Consider the following 23,612-nt stretch of genomic DNA (forward strand, 5'->3'; position numbering starts at 1 on the left):
CCAATTGCTAGGTTGGTCCAAAAGGTAAACGGACAAATTGAATGCAGACAAGGCTTTATAATAGGAAGTCAAAGGCGATGGCAGAAGATTGTATTTGCAACTGTTGGCCTGTACCCATGGATCCTTGCTGTTTGTTGTAAAACAGCTTATATTATTATAGATGTTTCAAGGCAACATGAAAATAGGTGACACTGATAGTGACTAGGGTCACTGTGGGTTACAGAATGACATTGATCAGTTGGTAAATTGGGAGAAATAACAGAAGGAATTTCACCCTGATATGTGTGAGGTGAAGCATTTTGGGAGGTCTAGGGGGTAGGACATATACAGCACAATAAAGGTTAGAGCCCTGGTATTGAGGAATAACGGAACTTTGATGTACAAGTTAATGTATCCCTTAAAGTGGCAGCATAAGTACCGGTAGGTATGTATGGTGAAGAAGTCATATAGAATGCTTGCCTTCAGTAGCTGCAGCATATACTGTAAGTTTATGAGCAGGTAGGTCTTGGTACAAGTTTATTAAACGTTGGTTGGACCACAGCTATTATATTCTGTGCAGATCTGGACAGCACACGAGAAATGATGTGATTGTACTGGAGGCATTGAGAGGCAATTCTCCAGAATTCTGCCTGCATTAGAATTTCAGTTACAAAGAGAGACTGGGTAAATTGAGTTTGTTTTCCTTTGAGCTGAGGGGGCATTTAGTAGACACCCAAAATACATTCTGCTTAGAAAGAATACATAAGAAGAAATGTTTCTCATCGATGTAGTCATAAAGAAGGCAAGACAGTGGCTATACTTTATTAGGAGTTTGAAGTGATTTGGCAGGTCAACAAGTACACGCAAAAACATCTATAATTGTACCCTCGAGAGCATTCTGACAGGCTGCATCACTGTCTGGTATGGAGGGGCTACTGCACAGGACTGAAAGAAGCTGCAGAAGGTTGTAAATCTAGTCAACTCCATCTTGGACACTAGCCTACAAAGTACCCAGGACATCTTTGGGGAGTGGTGTCTCAGAAAGGCAGCGTCTATTATTAAAGACTTCCAGCACCCAGGGCATGCCCTTTTCTCACTGTTATCATCAGGTAGGAGATACATAAGTCTGAAGGCACACACTCAGCGATTCAGGAACAGTTTCTTCCCCTCTGCCATCCGATTCCTAAATGGACTTTGAAGCTTTGGACACTATCTCACTTTTTAAAATGTACATTATTTCTGTTTTTGCACATTTTTAAATAATCTATTCAATATATGTAATTGATTTACTTGTTTATTTATTATGGTTTTTTTCTCTCTGCTTGATTATGTATTGCATTGAACTGCTGCTGCTAAGTTAACAAATTTCACATCACATGCCGGTGATAATAAACCTGATTCTGATTCTGGTATAGGTGTCTAAGAACAACAGTTTAAGGTTAAGTAAGATATGGTAAAGACATTTTTCTCCCATAGGGTGATTGCAATCTGGAAAGCACTGCCTGAGATGGTGTTGGAAGCATCACAATATTTAAGAAGTTTCAGCATGCCACATGAATTGCCAAAGGCCTTATATCAAAAGATCAAGTGATAATACTTGGGATTAGAAAGGTAGGGTTAGTACATGTCTAGAAAACAAAATCTCAGGAATGCAGTAATCTACAGTAATATATTGGTATGAAAACCCAGAGCATCAATAATATAGTTAATCAACTGGAGGTTCACTATTCTTCTGTGTTGACTCTTTTAATTTTAAATTTCTGGCCTGTGGGAAAGTGGCAACAATGAGATAAGAGAAAGGCTCCTGCCATCTCTCTGTTCGACAGAATTAGGTTAGCTGAAATGTACAATAATAGTTTACCAATATTTAGGTTGTTATATGAAACTTGGTCTTTAAATAAAGCTCTGGAGGGATGTCTGGACTTATAGCAGATAAACTATTGAAAAATATAAGATGGACACGTGGAAACACAATTACAAGTCATTAGATGCAATTTCTTTATTTGAGCTTGCAGGCACTGGCATTAAAGTAACATTAAACTTCTACAAGAAGAAAAGTATACAAACCATTATTTCCACTCTCCCTGTGTACAGTAACTTTACTCTGAATAGGAATCAACTGAATTCCAGAACTAAAAGTAGCAACAGCAGAAATGAAAACATATCTCTTCATCCAAGTTAACCAGCATTAAATAAAGTCACACTGAAAGGAAAAGCCTTTGCACTGTGTGCTGCCATTCTTTTGTACTTTGGAGGTCCAAATTGTTGACAACTGGAGCTTCTCCAGTAATGTAAATTAGTCTAAAATCTGGCACTTGTCCATTTGCCAACATTCACAAGCATGGGCATCAATAATATTTATTCAGTTGCACACTGCTTCATTTACAGTTGTGTTTTATACCCAACATTCATGAACAAATCATAAACTGAAGTGCGAGTGTCCTGGAGAACAAGAAGATTTATAGAGGTATGACAATTAAAGATCAACATAATTCCAACATACATATATGGTGATTAGTCTTAAAAGTACTAACAATTTCTAAATTAATCATTTAAAACATATACAAAAATATTTACAACCCTGCTATAAATTAACTGTGTAAAGGAAATTATATTAGATGGAACTGCATTTCACTTCTTTTTTCCCTTACAAAGTAGACTGCACATGTTAAACCACAAGGACCTGGTAGATAACTACAATCAAACAAATCTAATGTCCACATGGAATAAAAACAGTTGAGCATCTTCTCTTGCCACATCCAGTAAGTTGTACAGAATAGCTTGAAATAAAACTAACATTTTACAGATTACAGGGGACTGTTTGTAATTAAATTACATTTACCAATCTTTCACTAAATGGAATAGCTTTTACAACATTAATAACCGATCTCAAATTTTGCAATATGATAGGAATTTTGATTATGAAATGTCATAAATGTGGTTGTGAAGTCAATAAAACTGGGCATGAGTTTGCTGTATTCTACCAATACCAATACTTTGCAATACATCTTGCAACAGATTTTTCTTGTAATTACAATTGCAACTAATAGTTTAAAAGGCAACAGCTTATGAATTCCAAAGCTGCTGAAATATGAACTAGCTTGGGTAATTGCCAACAACTGAAGACATTTTTTTTTAGAAGGAAAAGGAAAAGCCATGACCAACTAATATTCTGAGTGAGAAGACTTTCAGGTGTAGAAGCTCAGAAGGGCAAAAATGGAAAAAAAAAGGGCAAGTCTACCTCTGATCAAAGGAAAGCAAAAGATGATGTGGGAGGTTTGTTAAAAAGCCAGCAAAAAAAAAAATCAAGCAAAAAATATTGATACTGTGACTACAAATTAATGAAATATAAATATAAATGTCTGAGGGCATCCAAAATTCTGACAATGTAGTCACTTTAGGTAGGTTTTGGAAATGCATGTTATAAAGAAAGGATAGGGGCTATTCCATTTTAATCAAAGAACATAAATAAAAATCGTTCACATTTTATTAACTGGAAAGTGCAACTGTTCAGTATGTTACAGAATGCAGAAGGAATTGAATTTTATGAGTTTTATTGTTTTGTGACTTTGAATCTGGAGGTCCTTTTAAGTAAAATTATTCTATATAACAGTACTTTTTTTATTGATAGATGGATAAAAAATATTTTCAGGTTTTCCCCACAAGGACTAAAAGTATTTGGAAGAGTGATTTAAAAAGTAGTTATCCTATATGAAAATCTGTAAATTCATCAACTTTTGATGCATGCTGTTTTATATTTTTTATTCAATTAGTCTTTAGCAAAAATGCACTTAGCAGAAATGAACAAATATCATCAGCTTTAGGGAGCTCTTACTTCCAAATTGGGTACTCATAAAATTAAACAACCTTTATAACAAAATTAAAATTAGCCACATCTAAAGAATCAAGTCTAAAGTTTGGATACTTAAATAGGAATTTGTTGTTTTCTGCAGAAACTGTACACCAAAGCAAGACAATGCCAATCACTAGCAAAGTACTATTTACCAAATATGTAGTAAAAATATTCAGTATAATTTTAAGCAGCTTTATTCTTCCTCTTATAGTCAGTTAGCTTGGCACTATAAAGTACTGCAGTTTTTTAAAAAAAATCTTACATATTCTGCAGTTCCTGCCTTGTGTCTACTGCCGTAAGCAGAATAAACTGCTGAACAACAAAAGATACATGCCAATACAAATAAAGCATTACTTAACACAACATATCCTATTTACTACAGTAAAAGGAAAGAATGAACTGCACTTTGGTTTACCATGTAACCCATCCTAGACAATCTATCTCTATTGCAATGATTAATAAAAATAATATGTAACAGCAGTATTATGTCACCTTGTGCCACACTGTTTAGATTTTTCTGCACAATGACATAACTAAGCTTTTTCTTATAATGATTCCACTTTCACTGAAAGTTTACATAGGTAAGCTGAGAGCCTGCCAAGACTGCACCTATAAAGGTGCTTAATTTTATACAGAATTCTACAGATTTGTAAGTCTTTTCTTTTCACATGCCATTTGTTTTTCTCAAAGACGGGAATGTGAACTATAGTTTGAACAGGGATGAGAATATTAAAGCCTTTAACAGTACATGTGTTCGTGTGCTTGGTGTATGTGTATCTGTGAATCAAGTCCAATAAGATAGTCAATGCCCCATGCAAGACTTCAGCTCTTTTCATTTTCATCAAGATGCTCTGAGCTTATCAGTACTGTAGCAGGAGTTGTCTCTTTATTACTTTCCTCAGCAGAAGTTGTTCCCCTTCTCTTGGTGGCAGTCACCACACCCCCTTTCTGCAGAATCTCAGTAGCTTCATGTTCTAAAACCTCAGAAGGAGTAAGTGGTTCCAACTGAATGCTGCCCTGCTCACTCACATCAGAACCAAGAGCTTCTGGCTCATCCTTGCTCCTAAAAAACTGCTCAAAGCAAACATCTTCTTTGGGATCCTTATCCTGTTCTACATTTGTATCATCACTCTTCTCTTCAAAACATTTTTCTTTATCAATTCCCTTGTTTCCTGTCTGTTTACATTTCTGCAGTGAATCCGTAAGAGTCTTGCAATCTTTAGTTTCATCACAAGCATCAATTCCTTCAAATTCATTTTGAATAATTTCTACATCATTGTCAACTGACTTGAAAGCTTGTGCTTCATTAGTGTTTGGAGGCGAGAGCACTCGGTCTGAGGAATTGTCCTGAGCTCTTTCATCAGCATCACATTCCTTCTCTGTAGTCAATTCAGACAGCAGACCATCTGTTGTTTTCTCCGTACTTTCACTACTTTGTATATTTTCATTGGAGTTCACTTTGTCTTGTTTATCACTTAATTTGTCATAATTTGGTGAAGGCACAGCTTCCACAGATTGAGTCTCAGCCTCACATTTTAAAGGCTGATCATTTTTCTCATCATTTCTGTTAAAGAGAGAGTAGAAAACTTGTGTTTCATATTTTCAAAAGATCAAGAAATATTTTTTCAAGTTATAAAATTTCCTTTTCAATTCAGATGTAAATTATCCATGCACAGACTAATTGAATCCATCCAAAATGAAAAATTATCTCATTACCCATCAGCAGATAAACCAATTTCCAAGGTTTCAGCATCAGATGATACCAAAGAAGGTTTTGCCTAAAAGTTAGAACAAAAATGGAAACATTTAAGAACTTTAAACAAAATAATAATAATGCTATTTTGACAAGAAAAGAAAATGCAACTGTAAATTCAACTTTTTAAAATAGTATTTTGAAGTAAAGGAAACAAAACTTGCAGCAAAGAGGGAATATAAAAAAATTAATCTACTCATTCAGATAAACAACTTTTGAAGATATTGTGCTGTGCAGTATAAAGGTTTAATACGGTTTCTATTGCCTCATTACTTGCTCATCAGTTGTTTAAACACTTTTATATTGAAATATGAAATTTTACTAAATTTAACCTACAAAGTAATACCTAATGCAATAACTCTTCTGTTCAACACATCAATCTCCCCCTATCCTTCACCCTACATGGATTTTACTTTCCCCACAGTCTGTTTAATGCAACCTCAGTAACTATTTTTTTATATCTGTTCTGTTGTGGAGATGGGGCAATTCCAAAATGTTTCATCATGTTCTGTCAGCAATCAGCTTCAAATATTAATTTGCCAGCCAATAAGAAGCGTAATCATGCAACTCCCAGTGACTGAATCATAAGCACGCTGTCAACTTTCAATGTGAAAAAATCATGCCTGAAAACACCCAGAAATAAATTCATCCAGCATACTCAAAAAATAAGTCAGTCATACAACTACAGGATAGTTGCAACTCCAGAATACTCCACAAATTGGTAATTGGATTTAGCCTGGTACTGAACCCTCATTTTAGATTTCTATCGCTAATGAGGCCATTATAATCATTTGCAACTTATCTGGCACATGACTAAGATTCTGCATGCCAGCATACAAAGTTTTGATCACACCGTGCAACAGCTATAAATAATCAAAATTACCTCAGTCTTCTTTGTTTCAAGTGTGGAGATTTGCTCATTCCCCCTGCCAGGTGAAAGAAAGATTATTTGCCTTAAATTCTTTTAAGTTATATGGTTAGAGGGAAAAAAAACAATGAACTAAAAGAAATGCTCCAATTTCTAAAACAAGAAGTGTGTTGTAAACAAACATGGAGGAACCATCACGATCTCCTCCAACCTCAAATGATCCATGATTTCAGTCTGAGGGCAACATGCAAGCAGATTTTAGGTGGGTGAACTCACAAAAAGCATCCAGACCCAATGGGGTACCTGGCCAAGATCTGTGCTGATCAACTGACTGGAGTGTTCACTGAGATCTTAACCTCTCACTTTGGCGGTCAGTTACCCACATGCTTCAATTATACTGGTGTCCTAACATCCACAGTGATGAACTGTTTAGAAAGACTGGTGATGAAACGTATCAACTCCTGCCTGAGAAGCAACTTGGATCAGCCCCAATTTACCTACTGGACCAACAGGTCCACAGCAGATGCTATCTCATTGGCTCTTCACTCAACTCTGGAACATATAGACAGCAAAGGTGCATACATCAGAATGCTCTTTATCGACTGTGGTTTAGCAGTCAATACTATTATCCCCTCAAAACTAACTTAAGACCTTAGCTCCAAGACCTTAACCTCAATACCTTCTTGTGCAATTGGATTCTCAATTTCCTAACTTGAAGACCCTGGTCAGTTCAGATTGACATCTCCTCCAAAATCTCCATCAGCACAGGTGCAACACAAGGCTGTGTGCTTAGCTCCCCGCTTTACATTTATGACTGTGTGGCTATGCACAGCTCCAATGCCATATTCAAGTTTGCTGGCAACACTACTGTTGTTGGCCTAATCTGAGGTGCTGATGAATCAGCATATAGGAGGGAGATAGAAAATGTGGCTGAGGGTTGCCATAACAACAACCTTATACTTAATGTCAGTAAGATAAGGAGCTGATAATTGGATTCAGGAGGAAACCAGAGGATCATGAGCAAGTCCTCATGACAGGATCAGAGGTGGAGAGGATCAAGAACTTTATAGTAACCTCTGTGTTACTATTTTGGAGAACCTGTCCTGGGCCAAGCACGCAAGTGCCATTGCAAAGAAGTTGGCAAAAAATCTAAAAGTTTGACAAACTTGCAAAGATGTGTGATGGACAGTATATTGACTGGTTGCATCACAGCCTGGAGTGGAAACACCAATGCCCCTGAGTGGAAATACCGACAATAAGTAGTGGATACAGCCCAGTTATTGCTGGTAAAGCCCACCCCACCACTGAGCACATCTACATGGAATACTGTTGCAAGAAAGCAGCATCCATCATCAAGGACCCTCACCACCGAGGTCATGGTCTCTTCACGATGCTGCTGTTGCAAGAATGTACAGAAGCCTCAAGACCCACACCAACATGTTTAGAAACAGTTATTCATTCTATCAGTCATCAGGGTCTTGAACCAGGGGGGATAATTTCACTAATCCCAAAACTTAACTGTTCCCACAGCCTACAGACTCACTAATGTACTTCTTGTATAATTGCAGTCAGCCAAAAATTATTAAAGTTCTCAAAATTATTAATTAATATGAGGAAGAAGGCCTTTTCTTCCATATGGTCTCCTCATAAGGTATTCTTCACAAAAGTGCTGTAGAAGCAGGAAATCTGAAATTGAAACAGATATTCTGGAAGTACTCCATAGGTAGACAGCACTGTGAAAATAGAAACAAAGCTAATGCTTCAAGTCAATCATCTTATTTTCCCCACCATTTTAGAGGCACAGCATAGTAACAGGCCCTTCCTACTCAATGAGTCTGCAGCACCAAACCACATTCATGTGACCAATTAACCTACTAATCCATACAGCTTTGGAGTGTGGGAGGAAACAATAGCTTCCGGAGGTAACCTACACAGTCACAGGGAGAATGTATAAACCCCTTATAGACAGCGATGGAATTGAACCCAGTTGTTGGTACTGTAAGGGCATTATACTAACAGTTATAACAACATGCTATACAAAAAAATTGTTTATTCCCCACCTCCCCCCCAATTTCCAAACAGATACCTAGGGAGTTTATGAACTCACTAAAAGCATCTGCAACATGGTTCTTATTGCATTCTACCATCACTTGTATACGCCCAGGACTAAGAAGTGGGCAGGAAAATCATTGTGGACACTTAAGTTTAAGGGCAGGGTGGAAGTTGGAGGCAAAGTTGATGAAATTGACCAACTCAGCATGGGTGCAAGAAGCAATACAAATACAGTCATCAACGTAGCACAGAAAGAATTACCAGTAAAGGCTTGGAAGATGGACTTCTTCACGTAGCCAACAAAAAGACAGGCATAGATGGGGCACATGTGGGTACCCATAGCTACTCCTTGAATTTGGAGAAAATGGGAGCAGCCGAAAGAGAAGATATTGAGTACGAGGATCAGTTTTGCCAGATGATAGAGGGTGATGATGGAGGGGAACTGATCAAGTCTACTTCCCATCAAGAAGTGTACAGGTACTGGATATCCAAGGTAAAAATGAGGTGGTCAGAATCAGGGAATTGAAAGTTGTAAATACATGCTCAAGTTTAAGTATTTACTTAAGAACATATCTGTACTTTAATTTCTAACTTTTTATATAATTCTTTATAATTGTCGGATGTTTTTCTGTTCTGCATTGTGCCAATAAACCATTATATATATAGGCGTTACAGTAGTATAGAGGTTAGCATGACACTATTACAGCTTGGGGTGTCGGAGTTCAGAGTTCAATTCTGGCACTGTCTGAAGGGAATTGGTAATGTTCTCCTGTGACCATGTGGGTTTCCTCCTACAGTCGAAAGACGTAGATTAGTCATTGTAAATTGTCCTATACCTTGGCTAAAGAAAGATATAGGTGGGCTGCAAGGCACTGCAGCTTGTTGAGCCAGTTTCATGCAGTATCTCTAAAATAAATAAATTTAAAAGTTCATCCTTGATTCCAAATAATTAATTCAGTCGGAAGTCACCACCTCTGGCACAGGTAGATGCACACAATATATATTTCTGTATCCTTGGGTGATAAATCAGGATCTGGAGCCTTAGTGCAAGAACTCTCAAGGCTCTCCATACCAACCTTAAGGACAATTTTGGAGAGTCAGGTGAGAGCAGGGCTTCGTACCAGGACAGGTTTGCACACCATTAACAACTGTCCATTATAAAGTACAGGTATGTGAGTGTTTGGAGTCCAGGCCAAGAATGTCATATGAGACAACACTCTGGGTAGTGTTAAAACATAGAACCTGCGTGATACTGCATTGCAACACCACAAATTTATGGGCACTCTCTGTATATTTTGTCACTTTGCAGGTTTAGCAGTTATTGCATTGCTCTCTCCCCTTCCAAACCCAAATACTTTCTTAACCATTTAAAAGGAAAATTATTGTTTTTGAAGTATTGGATGAAGCCTATATGAGGCAGTGATGCAAGACTGCAGCATGGAATTTTTAGCATCTTGGATACAAAATATACTTGCAGCCAGAGTTCTTTAGATATTTAGTTAAGTAGCAACACTGAAGGGCTACCAAAAAATTCAACAGTTCCTTTTACAAATTGGTGTAACACAACAAACGATTTGCAAAAAAAGGCAATCACCCAAATAAATAAATTTAATGCGGTGGGCATGAGTCAAAGAGTCCTTGGAAGTGAGTCTATAGATTGAGGATCCAGTTCAGCTATGAGGTGAGTGAAGTTATCAATGCTGGTTCAGGAGTTAAGGCTCCTGTACCTCCTATCTGATGGTAGTGGCAAGAAGTAAGGCCTAGACAACTGTGGTCTTTGACAATGGATGCTGCTTTCTCGTGGCAGCGCTTCATGTAGATGTGCTCAATGGTGGGGAGGGCTTTGCCTGTGATGGACTGGACTGCATCCGCTGCTTTTTGTAGGCTTTTCCATTCTTGGGCATTGGTGTTTTCATACCAGGCCATGCTGCAAATAGACTGGATTCTCTTAACTGTCATCTACAGAAGTTTGTCAAAGTTTTAAATGACAGAAAGTAGAGTTGGTGTCATGACTTCTTTGTGATGGCACTTATGTGCCGGTCCTAGGACAGATCCTCTGATATGTCAAAATATTTAAAAATTACTGACCCTCTCCATCTCCCGTCCCCTACAAGAGGATGGGCTTATGGACCCCCTGCTTCTTCCACCTGTAGTCAACAATCAGCTCTTTGATGATTATCGGCTCTCAGCTGATGATGAGTGAGAGGTTGTTGCTGCGGCATCTTTCAACTAGATTTTCTATCTCCCTTCTGTATGCCAATCATCAGCACCTTTGATTCGGCCAACAACAGTGATGACGTCAGCAAACTTAGCCACACATTCATAGGTATAAATGAAGTAGAGCAGGAGGCAAAGTGCACAGTCATACAGTGCACCTGTGCTGATGGTAATTGTGGAAATGTTGCCAATCTGTACTGTTGGGAACTGCAAGAGAGGAAATCGAGGATCCAATTGCACAGGGAAATATTGAGCCCTAGGACTTGGAGCTTAGTGATTAGTTTTAAGTGGATGAGAATTGAAAGCTGAGTGCAAAAGTTCAAAGTAAATTTATTATCAAAGTATATATGTCACCATATACAACCCTGAGATTCATTTTCTTGGGGGCATACTGAATAAATCAATAATAGAATAAATGAAAGACTGCATCAACTTGGGCATTCAACCAGTGTGCAAAAGACAACAAACTATGCAAATACAAAGAGAAAGAAATAGTAATAATAATAATAAATAAACAAACAATAATTATCGAGAACATGAGGTAAAGAGTCCTTGAAAGTGAGTCCATAGGATGTGGGGTCATTTCAATGATGGGGCAAGCGAAGTTACCCCTTTGGTCCAAGACCACGATGATTGAGGGCTAATAACTTTTCCTGAACTTGGTGGTGTGAGTCCTGAGTTTCTTGTACCTTCTTCCTGATGGCAGTAGGTAGAAGAAAGCGTGTTCTGGGTGGTTGGGGTTCCTGATGATGGAGGCTGGTTTCCTGTGGCAATGCTTCGTATAGATGTTCTCAATGATTGGGAAGGCTTTACCTATGATGAAGTGGGTCATATCCACCACTTTTTGTATGACTGTCCTTTTAATTGCATTGGTGTTTCCATACCAGGCTGTGATGCAGCCAGTCAATATACTCTCCACGACACATCTATAGAGGTTTGTCAAAGTTTTAGACGCCATGCTGAATCTCCACAAACTCCTAAAGAAGCAGAAGTGCTGCTGTGCTTTCTTCATAATTGTACTTACATGCTGTTCCCAAAACAAATCCTCCGAAATAATAACACAAGAAATTTAAAGTTGCTGACACTCTCCACCTTTAATCCTTCAATGATGACTGGCTCATGGACCTCTGGTTTACTTCTTCTGAAGTCAATAATCAGCTACAGTCAATGTAAAGAATCCTTATGTATGCATCTTCATTGCCCAGATGTTCCAGAGCTAAGCGAGGAGCCAATGAAATGGCATCTGCTGTTGACCTGTTGTGATGAAGCTGATCTAAATCTATCCTCAGGCAGGGGTTCATGTTTTATGACCAGCCTTTCAAAGCACTTCATTACAGTGAATGTATGTGTTATTGGACAATAGCTGTTCTTCTTATGCACAGGTATGATTGAAGCCTGCTTGACACAGGTGGGCACCTCAGATTGCTGAAGCAAGAGGTTGAAAATGTCAGTAAACACTCCAGCAAGTGATTAGCACAAGTCTTCAATAGTCTGCCGGGTACACCACCTGGGCCAGATGCTTTCCTTGGTTCACTCTCCTGAAGGATGCCCTCATGTCAGTCTCAGAGACTAAAATCACTGAGGGATTTTGGGGGAACTCGTGAAGGTGCCTCCATGTTCTGTCAGTCAAACTGAGCATAAAGGGCATAGAGCTCATCCGGAAGCAAAACCTTGTCATTTATGCTGCTTTGTAGGAAGTGATGGCATTCAAGCCCTGCCACAACTGTTGAGCATCCTTCTGTGATTCAAGCTTGATCCGGAATTGTCACTTCACATGTAGGATGGTTTTCTGGAGGTCATACCTGTTCTTCTTCCTTCGATTGCCAGTTCTGAAAGCCACCGATCTAGCCCTCATCAGTTTGCATGTCTCTTGGTTCATCCGGGGCTTCTGGTTGGGAAGATGTTGTATTGTTTTTTAGGTGCACATTCCTCGATGTGTGTCCTTATAAAGTCTGTAACAACTGTGGCGTATTCATTTAGGGCCTCTGTTGAGTCCTTTAATATGACCAGTCCACCAACTCAAAGCAATACTGAAGCTGCTTCTCTGCCTTCCATAACCACCTTTTTGTTGTTTTTACCTCTGGTGCCTTGCTCTTTAGCCTCTGCAGGTAGGAGAAAGACAGCCAGGTAATCAGATTTCCCATAATCAGGTCAAGGGATGGAACAGTAGACATTACTGATGGTAGTGTTGCAGTGGCTGAGTGAGTTGGTTCTTCTGGTACTGCAGGTAATTTGCTGATGGTAGGTGGGCAGAGATCTCAAGCTCTGACTGAAGTCACCAGCAAGAATGTGAAAGGGTAGACTATTTCTTGTTTGTTAATCACAGTACTTAATACATCCAGTACTTGCTTGACACCTGCCTTTGGCAGTATGTAAACTGCAATTAGAATCATTGTGGAGAACTCTCTCGCTAAGTAGAACTTAATAATTCAATGTTCCAATATTGGGTGGCATGGTTAGCATAATGCTATTACAACACCAGTGACCTGGGTCAATTCCGCTGCTCTCTGTAAGGAGTTTGTATAGTCTCCCCATGACCGTGTGGGTTTCCTCTGGGAGCTCCGGTTTCCTGCCACATTCTGAAGATGTACAGGTTAGTAAGTTAATTAGTCATGTGGTATAGCTGGGCAGTGTGGGTTTGTTGGGCTGGAAGTGCCTGTTACCATGCTGCATCTCTAAATAAATAAATATTAAATATAATCAAATTTGTAAGCAATAATGCAAAACAAAACTTCGTTTGGAAATATTTCAGTTTGTTGAAGATTGTTATACAACATTAATTTACTGTCTATTTGCAAATACTTCACTCTAATTATGTTGTAAACAAAGATTAGCTAACTGTTACAGATTCTATTACTACAATGGAAACAGATAATTCCTTTTAATTTAATTAGTATTACATCTTAACTGAATATAACAGAAGTACAGTTTCAAGAAAAAGTTTGGGAACCATTTGCAATTACCTGGTTTTCTGCATTAATTACTCATAAAATGTGGTCTGATCTTCATCTAAGTCACAATAATAGACAAACACAATCTGCCTAAACTAATTACAAACAATCATCAGTACCAAGTACACCGCTTAAACGATCACAGTCTAGGTTCAAAAAAGCACGTGAACCTCTGGAATAATAGCTTCTACAAAAGCTATTTGGAGACGGGTATTCCAATCAATAAGATAAAATTGGAGGTGTGGATTGCAGATATGCCCTGCCCTACAATAAAAGTACACAAAGTCAGGTTACTCACAGAGCCTGCTCTTCTCAAGAAAAATCTGTTTAGATGCACCATACCTCAATCAAAACAATTACAAGAAGAATTCTGGAGGTGCATGAAGCTGGGGTAGGCTACAAAAGCACTTCTAAAGACTTGAGTGTTCATCAGTCCACAATAAGAGAAATTGTCTATGAATGGAGGAAATTCAGTACTGTTGCTATCTTCCCTAGGAGTGGGCCATCCTGCAAAGATCACATCAAGAGCATAACATGCAATGCTGAAGGATTGAAGGAGGTGAAAAAGAACACAAGGGTATCAGTAAAAGACCTCCAGAAATCTCTAGAATTTGCTTAAGTCTCTGTTCATGTCTCCACTATAAGAAAAACACTGAACAAGAATGGTGTTTATGTAAAGACAACATGGAGGAAACCACTGCTCTCCGAAAAAGAAAATATTGCTGCATGTCTCAAGTTTGCAAAAGAAAACCTGGATGTTCCACAACACTTCTGGGACAATGTTCTGTGGACAGATGAGACAAAAGTCAAACTTTTTGGCAGAAATGCATATCGCTATTTTTGGAGGTAAAAGGGCACTGCACACCAACACCAAAACATCATCCCAACTGTGAAGCATGGTGGAGGGTAACATCATGGTTTGAGGCTGCTTTGCTGGCTCAGGGCTTAAACAGCTTGCAAAAGTTAAGGGAACATTAATTCAAATTTTTACCAAGACATTTTACAGGAGAATGCAAGTGTAGCAATCCATCACCTGAAGCTTAATAGAAGTTGGATGATGCAACAAAACAATGATCCAAAAGACAAGAGTAAACCATCAACAGAATTGTTTAAAAAGAAGAAAATTTGTGTTTCAGAATGGCCAAGTCGGAGTCCAGACCTTAACCCAATTGAGGTTGCTGTGCCATGACCTGAAGAGAGATGTTCATAGAAGGTAACCCAGAAATATTGATTTCTTTTTATGAAATTTCCCCTTGCTGTTGTGCAAGTCTGATCAGTAGGTACAGGAAACGTTTGGCGGAGGTTATTGCTGCTAAAAGAGATTCTACCTGTTATTAAATACAAGTGTTCACATACTTTTTCCAGACTGCACAATGAATAATTAAATAATGTGTTCAATTAAGACATAAAAAGTACAATTGTTCGCGTGTTATTAGTTTAGGCAGATTATGTTTGGCTATTACTGTGACTAAGATGAAGATCAGACCACATATTATTAGTAATTAATGCAGAAAACCAGGTACAGTAATTGCAAATGGTTCACAAACAACTTCTTGTAACTGTAAACATATTCTAATATTTTTAAATAATGCAAATGTCTTCTTGGTAAAATTTTGATTTTATCTACTACAGCAGAGCACTTACAGAGTATAAAATCTAGGTATTAATCATTTATTACATGATTCATGACCCTCCATGTCTAAACCACAGCTCTTTTCTGCCCCTGTATGCTACATTAAGCATAATAAACAGATATATTGATTTTGTCTACAAGGGAATCTGGATAATGTGCAATCAAACATAATATCTGGATCACTAATTTAGTAATAAATTGGTTTTCCAGTAAGATGTCTAGTGTATGAAAAATAGTCCAAGCCAACCCCACCTCTGAAATTTGTTTTAAATCATATCTATGGGTGAATAATAAAGTTAACATTCATTAATGAATTCACTCCATTAGAGCTAACAGCAGTCCTTTTGGTGCCATTCTGCAATCCATTCCCATTAGCTAACTTAAAATTGGTTGATTTATGATGCAAAAGCTGTATAATAAAATTTTTTAAATTACTCAACCTACATCTGCTGCTATATTATCAGGTACTGTAGATTATATCCTACAGGTAATTAGCAGCAGAAATCATTAATAAAGGTAAAAATAATGAGGAAAGGCAAAATCAAAACAATAAATGACACTCTCAAGCCATTTTCAGGTCAGGGAATTAGAATCCCCAAATGTACTTAATCATGAACATAATTTTCCAATATGTTAAAAAGCAAGAAGGAATGAAATAGCCATGGATTACTTGCTCATTACAGACTTACCATTATTAATCAATATGGGCTAAATGACAAATTTCTAATATTAACATATTTCAAAAAATGTTTAGAATTATACAAAATTGAGAACATAAAAGTGTGTTCATGCTGGTGGAAAAAGAACTATACTACTGAAGTGGAAGTATTGCCGGGTATTCAAGAATATATTGAAGTACTTTACAACATGATGACAATTTTTGTTACTTCTGCCTAAACCCTTACCACACTAAGATAAAATTCTCCTTCACCTCTCAAGCCCTTCTACCACTTATTTTATATACAGGATTCAGGCTGTTAGCATCTCTTCTAAAGGAAAGTGATCTGTTCTCTTTGGAGCATAAAAGAGAACACTGGAAGATCTCAGCCGGTCAAGCAGCATCTGTTTAACCAAATCAGTTCAAATCAATTATTTTGGATTGAGATCCTGTATCAGGACTACTTGACTTGCAAAGTTCTTCCAATGTAATACTTTTTATTCCAGATCCCAGAATCAGTGTTCTTTGTCTTCAGATTTGCATATTTACTCTATTTAGAAGCCTCAAACTTATACTTCATGGGAACCCCATTGGAAACTGCCATTAAGGTTTCTCAGCCTCTGTTGCATGTAACCCTTTAGTTTACCAAGTATTTTCTCAAAGCTACAATATTCCAATTGTGACAACATCCTTGTAAATTTCTTTGCAAAAATGTGGTAACTAGATTTGTCTATAGTGTGCAGGATGTTCTGTAATTAGTCTTTTATATAGTTCCAGCAATCTTCCTTACCCTGCTACGTGAAAAGTCTTGTTTATATCCTTCCTTCTATTGGTGTATTTACCTGAACAAATGTGACACTGTTTATCTCAATTCAGCGTTCTTTGGAAAAGCCTTCTACCATTTATTTGATATACAGGATTCAGACTGATAGCATCTCTTGTAAAGGAAAGTGACGAGAGAGAGAGAGGGAGAGAGGGGGAGAGAGGGGGAGAGGGGGGGAGAGGGGGGGAGAGAGGGGGAGAGAGGGGGAGAGAGGGGGAGAGAGGGGGAGAGAGGGGGGAGAGAGAGAGAGAGAGAGATAGAGAGAGAGAGAGAGAGAGAGAGAGAATTTATTTTATGTAGGATTTGCTCTTTCACCAGCTTGAAAGGAACAACATGTTGTGATCACTTGCACAATGGTAGTAACCTCACTGAGGTTTTACAATGAAATAAAGGGTTTACATATACCAGGATGAAAGCTACCTAACACCAGTTCGGAAATTTGACTTGACTTCGCAAACTTTCCAAGTTTTACTTTGGGGAGGTGTTGCGAATGCTAAGAACATGGCTTATTTTTTTGCTATTAGCATTAAATGCTCTGCTTGCACAAATAAAAATGAAGAATATTGCTGCAAAAAGTAACAAATCTGTAAAGCTCATACCAAGTTAGCAAGATAAACTGATGAAGTTGTCCATGGCTTTAAGTTTTATTTCTATGAACAAAATGCTCATCAGAATATGGAGGAAACAAATCCTCAAAAGAAACAACACACTTCACATTAAAAGTCCAAGAAGCTCTCAAGTAAGATACTTATTATTAACTGAACCTACAGCAGAATTAGGAATTACAGTCCTGTGTATCATTAGGAATATTCAAACACTAGAGAGACACTGTGGGCATAATAGGTGAGCTGATGCACACAATTTTATTAGTCCTACATCAATTCTCTTTTGACTTTTACTTTTAAAAAATCTTACAAAAGGCAACTACTAAAATGAAACACTGAGATACAACAATTATATAACACAGAACGTAACTGAATACCACACCCATTACTTTATTACAAGTGCTATCCTATTGGCTCCTCTCACTGGTGTTGTATCTTCCAACATACATGGTGTTCAGAAATACATTAAAATGATATTGAAATGTCATTAATATATTTACAAGTGGATGGTTGTTAATTGTGCAAAGTTCTTTAGCTATAAGGGTTAACAATGATTTGCTTCCACTCCAATTCTGATTAGATGATGTGCGACAGGGAGTGCCAAAAAGGTCAGGATAGTTTCTGAGGCTAAGTGCTCCTTCTACCTTTATACTGGCCTTCAACTGTGCTCCCAAAGCCTAAACTCACGGTACTATCCTGTATGCTAATTTGGTTTGAAAATTATGAGCCAGATATTCCCAGAAGTTAGTGAGTATGTTGTATTTCTTTCCAAAGTGGCATCCTTGAATCTTTTCCTCCACCCTCCTGGTAAATTTGTTACCTAGACAGAAATTTCAAGACAAAAGAGAATGCAGAAAAGATGACATCACTTTCTGCCTCCAAAAATGCTGTTTGACCTGTTGGTATTAGGCATTCTCATGACTTAATCTGTGCAAATACGTGTAATTAAGACCTCAACGTATGATATTGGTCTGAGTTAAGGATGGTAGCATTGGTTCATTTATCCCAGCAGGATTTTGGGAAGAGGGTTTTGGTAGTATCCATTCAGTACCTTGAGGTGGCTGGTATTATTAGCCAAAGTCAAAGAAGCATAAAAGAGCACAGCTACTCAGTGGGCTGTGAATTCTATAACAAGTTTGACGTATGAACCTTCAAGCCTATTTCCTCAGTAAGCCAATGACACTGAAGTAAACGATGAGTTTGCCTCAAGGTGGCATGCAAGCCATGATTCTAACCAACTGGGTTCACAAAAAACCAGTTTCAATGCAGACTACTGTCAAATAAGGTTGTGTCATTGTCCCAATGTCCTTTTTCTCAATCTTTTGTATTGCAATGCATCATCTCATTCCAACAAGCTTCTCACTGGAGTGAAACTAAACGTTCAGGATAAAGAAAAAACTGTTTAAAATATGCTAAATTTTCTCCAGAACCAAGGGCTCCCAACTTCAGTACTAAAGCTACATTACAGACAATGAATTCAGAGGTCAAGCACTAAATCATTATTCAGTTGTTCTAAAACATATGGGAAGGCAAAGCATATATTCAACACCTATAAACATCTTCTACCACTCTATATAACACAAACCTTTAACAATAAAGATTCACTACAAGGTGCTGGAAAACATGGACTGCTTCCCAGATCTAGGATGCCACCTCTCAAAATATCCCTTTTAATAAGCATGTAATTTTCAGTCACTGTGAGTAAAAGCTTGGTCTATACCAATCACAAGGCTAAAAACGGGCAATCAAGTGGTATCAATGCATTCATTGTCTCTTTTCTCTCATTCTTCTTCCTCATTTTATTCGTTCCTCCTCCTTCCCTCATCACAACCTATTAGATGTGGGATTTGTGGTGGTTCCCTCTGTCTATTTAAGGGATTCAACCTGCTTATCCATTGCCAATGTGACTTACTATACATTTTCCAGTTTAAATACCACAACATATTCAACTGTTACGGATTCAGCATCAGAAGGTCCCTTCAGAGAGAGCAGGAATGCTGTCAGGAATTACTGGCAGACTGCCTATAGAGGCAGATAACAACTGAGTTATTACGTGTACAGCAGTGGTATCCAGCAGAGGGAAGAGCAAAATTACTGTCAGAGTTAATTCAGATAAATCATAGAAGGAAAAAAAAGATAATCTCCTTATACAATGCCTTGTAAAAGTATTCAGCCCCCAACCTTTTGTTCACATAAAAGAATATTACAAGGGATTTTGCTCAATTTAACTGAGAATTTTTATGTGTGAATCCAATGCTCCTTTTTTTCCATAGCAGAATCAAAAAAATAGAAAAAAGTGTAAAGTAGGAAAAACTAAAAATTCAAACATTGAAACGTCAGCAGTTCAAAGGTATTCTTCCCCCTTTGGTCAGTACTTAGCTGAACCACCTTGCACAGCAATTATAGCCAGTAGTCTTTTTGGATAAGCTTCCATTAGCTTTACACAACATGATGGAGCAAAATTTGCCCATTCCTCCTTGAAAACTTGCTAAAGCTGTGCCTGGTTAATTGAGGAGTGGCGGTGGACAGTAATCTTGAGGTCTTCCCAGCGATGTTTGATTGGGTTAAGGTCAGGACTCTTGACTGGGCCACTCAATAATGTCAATTTTCTTCAGCTGAAGCCACTCCATGGTTGCTCTGGCAGTGTGCTTTGGGTTGTTGTCCTGTTGAAAGATGAACTTCCTCAGTTTCAGCCTTCCGGCAGAGGCTAACAGGGCTTTATCCAGGATCTCTCTGTTTTCAGTAGTGTTCATTTTTCCATCAATCCTGACCAGTTTTCCAGTCACTGCTGCTGAAAAGCGTCCCCATAGCATGATGCTACCTCCACCATACTCCATAGATGTTACCTGGCTGATGTGCAGAATTAGCTTTCTGCCGCATGTGCTACTTAGTGTTGAGGCCAAAAGTTCCACTTTAGTCAGACTACAAGACCTTAGAACATAGAAAATAGAAAATCTATAGCACATTACAGGCTCTTCGGCCCACAAAGCCGTGCCAACCACGTAACCTACTCTTGAAGCTGCCTAGAATTCTCCTTTCTTATTTTTACAGTATATTCTAATTGATAATTTGCAAAGTCTTAGACATAGAACAATACAGCACAGTACAGGCACCACAATGTTGTGTTGACCCTTAAACCCTGCCTCCCATATAACCCCCCACCTTAAATTCCTCCATATACCTGTCTAGTAGGCTCTTAAATTACACTAGTGTATCAACCTCCACCACTCACTCAGGCAGTGCATTCCATGTACCAACCACTCTGAGTAAAAAACCTTCCTCTAATATCCCCCTTGAACTTTCCACCCCTTACCTTAAAACCATGTCCTCTTGTATTGAACAGTGGTGCCCTGGGGAAGAGGTGCTGGCTGTCCACTCTATCTATTCCTCTTAATATCTTGTATACCTCTATAATGTCTCCTCTCATCCTCCTCCTCTCCAGAGAGTAAAGCCCTAGTTCCCTTAATTTCTGATCATAATGCATACTCTCTAAACCAGGCAGCATCCTGGTAAATCTCCTCTGTACCCTTTCCAATGCTTCCACATCCTTCCAATAAGTGAGATGACCAAAACTGGACACGGTACAGCAAGTGTGGCCTAACCAGAGTTTTATAGAGCTGCATCTTTACCCCGCAACTCTTAAACTCTATCCCTCAACTTATGAAAGCTAACACTCCATAAGCTTTCTTAGCTACCCTATCTACCTGTGAGGCAACTTTCAGGGATTTGTGGGCATGTACCCCCAGATCCCTCTGCTCCTCCACACTGCCAAGTATCCTGCCCTTTACTTTGTACTCTGCCTTGGAGTTTGTCCTTCCAAAGTGTACCACCTCACACTTCTCTGGGTTGAACTCCATCTGCCACTTCTCAGCCCACTTCTGCATCCTATCAATGTCTCTCTGCAATCTTTGACAATCCTCAACACTAATCACACCACCACCAACCTTTGTGTCGTCTGCAAACTTGCCAACCCACCCTTCTACCCCCACATCCAGGTCATTAATAAAAATCACGAAAAGTAGAGGTCCCAGAACCAATCCTTGTGGGACACCACTAGTCACAACCCTCCAGTCTGAATGTACTCCCTCCACCATGACCCTCTGCTTTCTGCAGGCAAGCTAATTCTGAATCCACCTGGATCCCATACCTTCTGACTTCCTGAAGAAGCCTACCATGTGGTACCTTGTCAAATGCCTTACTAAAATCCATGTAGATCACATCCACTGCACTACTATCTATATGCCTGGTCACCTCCTCAAAGAACTCTATCATGCTTGTTAGACATGATCTGCCCTTTGCGATTTGCTCATCTTCATGAGCAAAGATAAGTTTTTTTAAAGCCAGAGCTTCTTCCTTGCCACTCTTCCATAAATACCCTTTTTGTGCAAGGCCTTAGATAATGTAGAGCCATGAACTTGATCTCCAGCTGCAGCTACTGACTGTTGCTGTCATTGTAACCTCTCTTACAGTGCCAAGTCCAACTAAATTTAGAGGGATGACCTAACCTAGGCAGTGTGGCTGTTGTTTCATATTTTTTTCCACTTTTTCACGATAGACTGCACTGAGCTCCGAGGTATGTTCAGTGCCTTTGAGATGGTCTTGTAATCTTTGCAAGATTTGTGCTTCTCTATTTTCATCTCCCTGACTTGTCTTGAACGCCTTTTTATCTTCATTTTAGTTTGGTCTATTGAAAATCTACCATACTTTTGGTCCTTACAGGGAGAGAGGATATTTATTCTTATGAATTCATTGAAAACAGGTGATCCTCCGATTTTCCACATCAACAAATTGGGTGAGTTGGTAAGGGAACATACAGTATGGCTAACACAAGAAAATCTGCAGATGCTGGAAATTCAAGCAACACATCCAAAATGCTGGCGGAACGCAGCAGGCCAGGCAGCATCTATAGGGAGAAGCGTTATTGACGTTTCAGGCCGAGACCCTTCGTCAAGACTGGCTACTACAGAAAACTAGTACAGTAATTACAATGGGGATGGATACTTTTTCAGCCTCACAATTTTGGTTTTTACTTTTTAGTAAATTGTTGGCAGGTTTTGGAATTCTTTTGATTTGACATGATGCACACTGTTTTGTAGATTACCTCAAAAATCCAACTTCAATATATTTTAAGTTTAGAAATTAAGACAGTAAAATATGAATACAGTTGTGGAGGAATACTTTTTCAAGGCTTTGTATATACTTTCACAGTATTCTACCACACTACACTTTCATTTGCATCAAACACAATTAAAACTGCAGCTCTAATATGACACTAAATAAAATTTGTATCCAACTAGGGGGAAACTTAACATGAATAATGTTGACTCTGAGACAGTTACTACTGTAGCCCACGATGCTTACACAATCTTTTCACTGCTTAAATTGAACTATTTCTACAAAATAGTTAAAGTACACAGTTAGCCATTATCATAGTTTCATATTCGGATACTCCTAAGCACCCATCACTCTGGTTTCGCTGGTGTATGGTTCAGGAAAGGGTGTTGAACTCAAGAGTTTGTAGAGTTGAATACTGGATTCACATTTATATAAAAAACACAAGTAGCTCACAATGAAAATGCAAAGTATTTCTCAACACACTTAAATGTTAACCTGAATCAATCAAAATACTGCAGATGCTGTAAATCTGAAGAGAGAAAATGAGTTAATGTTTTAGGTTTTGCTGCAGAAAGTTGTAAACTCTGCCAGCTCCATCGTGGACACTCGCCTCCACAGCATCCAGGACACCTTTAAAAGACAATGCTCAACGGCAGCATCCATCATTAAGCACCCAATCACCCAGTCCATGTCCTCTACTCATTGCTATAGTCAAGGAGGAGGTACTATAGTCAAGAAGAAGACACATACTCAATGTTCCAGGTTCAACTTATTCCCCTCTCCCATCAGATTTCTGAATGGATAACGAACCCATGAATACTACTTCAGTATTTTCCCTCTCTTTTCACACTACTTATTTAATTTAATTTTATCCTTATATGTATACTTCTTATTGTAATTTACAGTCTTTATTATTATGTATTGCAATGTACTGCTGCCACAAAACAACAAATTTCATGACATATGCCAGTAATATTATCTGATTCTAATTCTAATCGTTCATCTAAATTGGGAAAAGTGAGGAACATATGCTTTGAGTTGCAATAAAATGAGGGAAGGACAGCGAGAAAGACAGCATACATTTTGTGTTGAGATGGAGTAGCTG

At 38.4% G+C, this 23,612-nt stretch overlaps 1 protein-coding gene across 4 annotated transcripts in view; it reads right to left on the reverse strand.

The window, feature by feature from the left end:
• Positions 1 to 1,953: 1,953 nt before the first annotated feature.
• Positions 1,954 to 23,612, reverse strand: part of LOC140718767 (zinc finger protein 280C-like) — a 121,897-nt gene continuing 100,238 nt past the window's right edge. For all 4 annotated transcript variants that reach the window (XM_073032895.1, XM_073032892.1, XM_073032893.1 and 1 more), the window contains 3 exons: positions 6,469 to 6,511; positions 5,549 to 5,610; positions 1,954 to 5,396 (listed from right to left, as the gene is read on the reverse strand). In XM_073032895.1, coding sequence (XP_072888996.1) covers positions 4,655 to 5,396; positions 5,549 to 5,610; positions 6,469 to 6,511 — 847 coding nt within the window. In that variant the 3' untranslated portion in view covers positions 1,954 to 4,654. The remainder of the gene's footprint in view (positions 5,397 to 5,548; positions 5,611 to 6,468; positions 6,512 to 23,612) is intronic.

The sequence above is a fragment of the Hemitrygon akajei genome, chromosome 30, assembly GCF_048418815.1.
Source record: "Hemitrygon akajei chromosome 30, sHemAka1.3, whole genome shotgun sequence".
In the NCBI taxonomy this organism is placed as follows: Eukaryota; Metazoa; Chordata; class Chondrichthyes; order Myliobatiformes; family Dasyatidae; genus Hemitrygon; species Hemitrygon akajei.